The following is an 8092-nucleotide window of genomic DNA, read 5'->3' as shown; positions in this document are numbered from 1 at the left end:
CTCCACTTCAACTTAAAGAAATTAAAAACTGCAACTTTTGGTACTTAGTGTCTAATCACCCCCTCTAGACACCTCTTCTCGATCCTTTCACCCTTCTCCTTGTGGGAGTAGGAAAGGGGGGGGCAAATCCTACTTGGAGTAGGACTCCCCCCCTTGGGCGCGCCACCCCTGGCCGGCCTCCTCCTCCCTTCCTCCTTTATATACGTGGGGAGGGGGGCACCCTAGAACATAGAAGTTGATCTTTTAGCCATGTGCAGTGCCCCCCTCCACAGTTACACACCTCGGTCATATCGTCATAGTGCTTAGGCGAAGCCCTGCACCGGTGAACTTCATCATCACCGTCACCACGCCGTCGTGCTGACGAAACTCTCCCTCGGGCTCAACTGGATCAAGAGTTCGAGGGACGTCATCGAGTTGAACGTGTGCTGATCACGGAGGTGGCATGTGTTTGATACTTGGATCGGTTGGATTGCGAAGACGTTTGACTACATCAACCGCGTTACTAAACGCTTCCGCTTTCGGTCTACGAGGGTACGTGGACACACTCTCTCCGCTCGTTGCTATGCTTCTCCTAGATATATCTTGCGTGATCGTAGGATTTTTTTTGAAATACTACGTTCCCCAACACCCCTATGACGCACCCCTCCTTGGCCGGCCTCCTCCTTCCCACTCCTTTATATACATGGGCAGGGGGGGCACCCCAAAGTACAACAGACAATCTCTTAGCCGTGTGTGGTGCCCCCTCCATAGTTCAACACCTCGGTCATATCGTTGTAGTGCTTAGGTGAAGCTCCTGCGCCGATAACTTCATCATCACTGTCGCCACGCCGTCGTGCTGACGGAACTCTCCCTCGTCCTCAACTAGATCAAGAGTTCGAGGGACGTCATCGTGCTAAACGTGTGTTGAACACAGAGGTGCCGTACGTTCGGTACAAGGATCGGTTGGATCGTGAAGATGTTCGACTACATCAACCGCGTTACTAAACGCTTTCACTTTCGGTCTACGAGGGTACGTGGACACACTCTCCCGTCTCGTTGCTATGCATCTGCTAGATAGATCTTGTGTGATCGTAGGAATCTTTTTGAATTACTACGTTCCCCAACACATGGGTCAAACATCTCGTGTACACTGGGTCTGTAGTAAGTTTTCCACTCGACCTAGTAGGCATGGGGTCAGGAGACATGTGCGCACGGGATGTACACAGAGATTTTTTTGGACCCTGTGGGCATGGGGTAGGTAGACCATGGGCACCTAGGAGGAGGGTATTGAGTTTAGTTTCTTTGTGATGTATGTATGATGGGTAATGTATATGTTTTGCATGATCTCATGCTTTTATTGAAGCACCTTGACTCCTCTTAATAGTGCACTTGTCCTATGACTTAAAAGAAACCAAAGCACAAGTCATCAGAAAACTACATTTTTTCCTTTTTTAAGGGAGGGGTCAACCATCTCCATATAATAATCCTTGAGAGACCAATGACGAAATAAAATTAGTAATCGTCATTAGTTTCACTAACTATATTATTATCACACCAAAATATTATTATGGACTAGATGAACTTTCAACGTCCATGGTTGTCAAGCATCAGTGAGACGTGCCAACAATACCCGATCGTCATTGTTGTAGGCCAGCTAACGGTGTCCTGGATTAGGGGATGCACACCACGTCGACCTGCTATTTATGGGCCGGGACGACGACCCATCAACAATTGAAGAATGGGCCGCACCTTCCCTGGCCCTCAGCGTAATCAAGATAGAGTTCTCTGAAGACTTGACGTACACTTCAAGGCGTACTTTAATGATCGACAGAGACACAATTTCAAGGTTTAGAGGTTAGAACTCATTGATACGATCTCGAGGTAGATCATATTGTACTTTGTACCCTATCCATAGTCAATATAATAAGAGTAGGACATAGGGTCTTACCTCTTCGAGAGTGCTCGAACCTGAGTAAAAATACCATGTCCCTATTCTTCCTGTTGCCATCGTGCCAAGATCACCAGCTTGGAACCCCCTACCCGAGATCCGTCGGTTTTAGCACTGACACGAGCCTTCTCCATCCTACTCATCCTCTACTTGTGACGCCGCAAGACCATGGAACTAGTGACCACTCTTCAGTTCTTTAAATTCGGTCCATTTTTCATCAAAAACCTTTAATTAAACTCAAAATATTGCATTCTTTAGATGTTTATTCCGCCTAGAAAGCACAGAGACGACCCACAACAGTTTTGGTATCTGTAAAAAACACCGTTTAGGGAATGTTAGGCCAAAAAATATCTCTCTCCAACAATTCCCTAAATGCGCAATTTTTTGCAGGATTCCATAAATTCTCCGAACTTCCCCTCTATCTATGGGAAGAAGTGTCTTCGCATAAACTTTTGTGGGAGTCAACCGCCGAAGATTCAGGACGCTCACCTTGTCTTGCTGCCCCGCGCCCCCTCGCCGGTTCGGCGCCTCCTTGTACCATGCTGGCGCCCCTCGAAAAAGCCATCCGCTTCCCCGACGAGGCGTCAGAACTCCAGTCGCGTCCCTGCGGTGATACCCTCCACTCAGACGCTCCTCAGATGTGTCTCAGGTCAATTTCGTCCCCAAGGTATTCGACAAATTTCCTCAACCAATTTTTTGATGTCCCAAAGAATTCACGTTGAGATTGTGTGTGCTTGCATTGCAAATGAACTCTCTCGTTGAGTTCTTCTCAAGGACTCATCCTCGATGAGAATGAAGAACTTGAAATGATGGTTGCTATATATGTAGGCACGATGTCAAACAAGAAACCGAAATGGGGAGGTTCAGTGCCTGTGCATCTTGTACTCCGTCGAACAATCAAGCCAATCATGACAAGCTAATGGATGACTATTTGGGAGAGAAACCGGTGTACGGTTTTAAAACTTTTAGGAGAAGGTTCTGAATGTCAATGGGTTTGTTCTTCCGCATTGCCCATGGCACGGAAGATTATTTCTTGTACTTTGTGTAAAGAAGAAATGCAGTTGGTCAATAAGGTCACAATACTTTGAAGAAGGTTTCAGCGGCAATGGGCATGCTTGGATATGGTTGTCTAGCTGATTCTACTGATGATGGGATCGAAATGGCAGAGAGCACTTGTATTAAGAGTTTGAAGAAATTTGAGAAGCCTATCATTTTCAGAGAAGAATATCTTTGAGCTCCAAATGAATAGGACACTGCAAGACTTCATATGGGTGCATCAAAGGGCTTTCTGGTATGCTTGGAAGCACCGAAAGCATGCATTGGAAGTGAAAGAATTATTCTACAACACTGCATCCACAATTCAAAGGGAAAGGTAAAGATACAGCCATAATTCTATAAGTCGTGGCATCATATGACCTTTGGATTTGGCTGTCATATTTTGGATTGCAAGGATCTAACAAATGGACTGAATGTTTTGCAAATGTCTCATCTGTTTGCAAGGCTTTTTGTTGGAGAGACACCGTCGATGAATTTTGAAATCAATGCGCCTCAATACAACATGGGCTGTTATCTTGCTAATGACATATATGCGGCACGGTCTATTTTTGTGAAGACAACGTCAAATCCTTAAGGTAAGAATAATTTTCACTTTGCGAGGCGTCAAGAAGCATGTAGAAAGGATGCCAATAGGGCAATTTGAGGTTCTACAAGCTCACTTTGCCATTTTTTCCTGATCCTGCACGATTCTGACACCAAAAAGATCTGTGACGCATCATGATTGCGCGCGTGATTTCTGATACCAAAAGGGTTTATGACGCATCATGACCGTGTGCATGATCTCTATGAGAATAAGGGCCATGAACAACCATGATCTAGTTTTTTTTTGCGGGGTAACAGCCATGATCTAGTTGACCACTTGTGGCCGATTCATGGTGAATAAACTTCCTTCACATTATTTCTACTTGCAATTATTTGGACCATTCTCGTTTCAAAAAATATATGATTTGGGCCATTTGTTATGTTTGAATTCAAATTTAAATTTCAAATCAAATTTATAAATTATGGATTTGAAATGATTATCAAGTATGTATGCCTGATATAAAATGTTTGAATTATTATGTTGATACTATAGACATGCATGTGACATCTGTATGTTTGTTTAGTGAAAAATAGAAGAAAAAAGAACAGATTTTGAGGAAGATGCTTACATGAACTGAGAAAGACCTCTTACAACTTCCTCTAAATTACGTAAATTATACGAACACCCGGTAAAATTGCTTAAAAAAGAAGTGTTGGGAATGCTTAAAAAAAGAAGCGAAAGGGTGTGCTAGTCTAGTAGCGTGGACAGCCGCAGCCGCAGCCGCAGGAGTGTTCTCCTCGTCTCATCTGAAGTCCGTTCCGCCTCCGCCCCCGGCTCCGGCTGCTGCTCGCCGGGGAATTCCAGAATCGTATCCTCGTGCCCGCAAACCGTAGGTACCATTGCCCACAGAGCAGGCCTTCCCTACTCCTCTAAGGCTGCATTACCTCTACGAAATGCCATGGCCTTCCTAGCCTCCTAGCTAGGGTTTGCTGTGCCTCCCGCCGTCGCCGATGTTCGAGGAGATGGCCGCCGATTCCAGCATGGGCATGGGGATGGGCTTCCACCAGGGGGCCTCCTCCTTGCACCACCACCACCATAACATGCTCTCCTTTCAATCCAATCCCGACTCCGCCCCCGCCCCCGCGCCCCCTGCCCCTCCCGTCTTCCTCCCCTCCCCCAACGCTCCCGTGCTCCAGGGGGCGTCGCCCAAGTACAAGTTCGTCACCGGCTCACCCTCCGACTGGACCCCCTATGAGCTCTCCATATTCCAGGAGGGCCTCGCCAGGTTCAACCCCAATCCCTCCTCATCGCTGTTTTGCTACCACGCGGGCACTGGTTGACTTATACTGTACTAATGTCAACACCAGGTATGCTCGTGAGCCCACCATTATGAAATACATCAAGATTGCTGCTATGCTGCCCACTAAGACCATCAGGGACGTCGCGTTAAGATGCCGGTGGACTGCTGTAAGTGTTCTTTCCCCTGTTGCAAACACAGTAGTTGTGTACAAGCAGAGAGAACAGAGGGGTCCTTTCCTATTTTGTTGATGTGCTATTTCCATTCCAGGGAAAGGAGAGTAGGAGGAGGAAACCTGATGAATTCTATGCAGGGAAAAGGATAAGGGACTTGAAGGTAGTCTCATTTAATGATTGGTTCATTTGGATACTTACTCTGGTTGTTGTAGATTCGAACCTTTCGCAGATCCTTTAGCTTGTCTCAGCAGTATTAATCTTGTTTTTTCCGATAATGAAGTTCCCTGGACATCGCTGCAGGAGAAAATGGTTGTTTCTACCTCACTAGCTAATTTTCAGATGGCACCTCCAAATAATTTAGTCCCCTTCTCGATGTCGATGCATCATCCAGGTCAGAATAGCCTGGCTGCAAATGAAGGTTGGTCCCAAATATTTTCATTATTGATGCTTGAGTAATGGCCAAATGTTGTTTCCTCACTTCAAATGTGCGCAAAGCTTTGTCCGACATCTTTAAAATCCTATTTTGTGGTTGAAGTTGATTGAAGACTAATTTCTTGAGATTGTCAGTTATGGTTAATTACATGGAGATAATTCCTTCCCTTTTTTGTGGTCAAACCATAGATACCTGTATCACTTGGAGTTTAATGCTTAGTGTCACTTCCAGTGAGCACATGGAAGCTGATGAGTTTAAAGAACTAAATGCAGTCTTAAGTTTGTGTACCCGGGTCTGCTAGTGTGATTTGCTGCACTACATAATAGAAATGTGATTATAACTCTTCCTAGATATGATGAATTGATGACTATTAAACAATGTTTTCCTTGTGTGATTTCATGGACCTATTTCATTTTCGCTTACTTCTCCTAATAATTTTCATATGTTAATGTTCTCAAGCAGTCCCTGTTTTAGATAATGCAACTCAGCATCTTCTGGAGGAAAATAACCAGTTACTCAATCAGATCTCTGCAAATATTGAAACTTTCAAGGTTTGCATGATTTACCTTTTGTCTCTTATCACTGGGCATATTTTACCAAATGGGTATTGGGCAGTGGACACTTTTTATTAGGGGCATCCATCCACAGATGGAACATGTAAATGAAAATTTACATTTTCATGCAGCACATATTAATTCAAAGCTACACATGAAAGCTTGAGCTGTGCTAATTGTGTCTGAAATTCCAAATTTCCTATAGCTGGGGGAGAACATGGATCTCTTTCTACGTACGAATAACAATATTCGAACAATTTTGAAAAGGTATGACATTGTTATCTGTTGCATTTTTCTTGTATTTCATTTATTTCCTGTATGCTACTTTAATTGCACACACATGGCATATGCATAGGATTTATATGTTTGGGTTTTTGTCATCTACTTTAATTCAGTTTGTTCGAGTAATTTCTTTATAAGAATATGTAGGATCTTGCATGGCAGCTATCAGATCAAAGGAGCTGTAAATATGAACCGAGTGAGTGATGACACCACTTGTGTATGTTAATCTTTAGCTGAGGACATTCCTGTCATTTATTTTTGTCATCAGAGGAGTCCTCGTCTCATAAATTAAAGTAGTGAGATGCAAGACAGAGCATGATTTGTACAGTTTATGCCAATATGCTATCTGTCCTTGTTGAAGTTTGCTCACTTAATATAAATCTATGCTGTAGAATGAGTGAGATGCCTGGTGTCATGGGTCAGATGCGTCCCTTGCCAGAACCTGTAAATGAAGGCCAACTAAATTCACTTCTTCAACTGGATAGAGTGGTAAGTTCAAAACTTGTGGTTTGTAGGATTCATACATGATCTCACCAAGATTTGTAATAACACTGCATGTTAAAATGTGAAATATGTGAGTTAGTTATTGGCAGGCTCTAACATAGCAGAAATCTAACATCTGTACCAATGTTTTGAATATATACATTATTACTATGCATCTTCATAATTAGTGATACGAAACCTGCCAACAAATAGGAAATGCTTCAAGAAAAACTTTAATGCATTGGTCACTTCATAGTGTTGCTCCGGTGTCATGGTGCAGTATTTGATTATTTTTTGGTAATTGCGATAATATGATTTTGGTTTTGTTGTGTTCTCCTGAAGGTTGCCTCTTATGGTGATATACTACATAACACTCATATGAAGGATGAAGCATGAAGTTAATGTAAGATAAATTGGGGGCGATGAGACATAACCATCCTGTAGCGAAAAAGATGACATGAGCTTTTGCCTGATCTGTACAAATGCCACGAAGAAGACCTACAATGTAGAATTAGATGTTATACTGACCAAGGCGGCATGGAATAAGTAATGATGCCTTCGAGGGATGTGTTGTTTCCTTTTTTGGTGCGAACTAATTGCTTCGGCTGCTGGCTGTCGATCCTTGATTCTTGGGAAAGTGAAGGGAATGTAAAACGGGACGAGGTGAGGGTGTGGTTTATCATCCTTTTGTGTTGTAATGGGAGCTGACTTGATTCAGATGGCTGTAAATATCGGGTGTGGTCGTCGCATGGGACGTTTTACTTGTCTGATGATGATGTTCAAACAAGAAGATATCGTTCTACTGTTCTCATTGTACAACAATTGATTCTTAAGTTTGGCTTACTTATTTGAGTACTGTATTCCGGCTTGTGTTTGTGTTGCCGGGAATTGGGCAGAATGATGATATCAATGGTATGGGGTTGAAACTGTTGTATACTTCCTCAGTCCCAAAAATCTTGTCTTAGATTTATCTAAATACGAATGTATCTAGTCACGTTTAGTGTTAGATACATCCACATGTAAAACAAATCTAAGACAAGAATCTTAGGACAGAGGTAATATTTGTTTGGATAGTTGTAGGGGTGAAACTGCTATGTATTTTGGTTTGATAGTTTTTTTTTTTGAACGGATTTGGTTGGATGGTTGTAGGGGTGAAACTGTTGTGTATTGGGTTGGATAGTGCTGGAACTGTATCCTGTTTTACGTTTATTTATCTTTTGTATTCAAAGGTAGGATAGAAGATTTAAATGATGGATATGTTGAATTATGTCAGATTTAGACATTGTACAGTAATAATGGATATAAGAAAGATGATTAATACACTGCCGAATATTAGCAATTCCACATCCTTACATGCAGAC

General features: G+C 42.9%; 1 protein-coding gene across 4 annotated transcripts; it reads left to right on the top strand.

The window, feature by feature from the left end:
* Nucleotides 1-4238: 4238 nt before the first annotated feature.
* Nucleotides 4239-7591, top strand: LOC125520864 (uncharacterized). 4 transcript variants are annotated; one of them, XR_007288889.2, is made up of 9 exons: nt 4239-4791; nt 4874-4973; nt 5074-5139; nt 5280-5397; nt 5872-5963; nt 6172-6233; nt 6396-6444; nt 6641-6737; nt 7074-7591. XR_007288889.2 is itself a non-coding variant. In XM_048685905.2 (8 exons), the coding sequence occupies exons 1-8, from the start codon at nt 4517-4519 to the stop codon at nt 7125-7127; spliced, it is 849 nt and encodes a 282-aa protein (XP_048541862.2). In that variant the 5' UTR covers nt 4243-4516; the 3' UTR covers nt 7128-7591. The 4 variants fall into 4 exon arrangements, 3 of the variants coding, with proteins under 3 accessions (XP_048541862.2, XP_048541860.2, XP_048541861.2); XM_048685905.2 differs by lacking the exon at nt 6396-6444 and having other exon boundaries at nt 4243-4791; nt 5887-5963; XM_048685903.2 differs by lacking the exon at nt 6396-6444 and having other exon boundaries at nt 4243-4791.
* The last annotated feature ends 501 nt before the right edge of the window (nt 7592-8092 follow it).

Source organism: Triticum urartu, chromosome 7A, assembly GCF_056163025.1.
Source record: "Triticum urartu cultivar PI428250 chromosome 7A, HENAU_Tu73, whole genome shotgun sequence".
Lineage (NCBI taxonomy): Eukaryota > Viridiplantae > Streptophyta > Magnoliopsida > Poales > Poaceae > Triticum > Triticum urartu.
The sequence above is the reverse complement of the archived record's forward strand: the minus strand, read 5'-3'. Positions and strand labels throughout refer to the sequence as shown.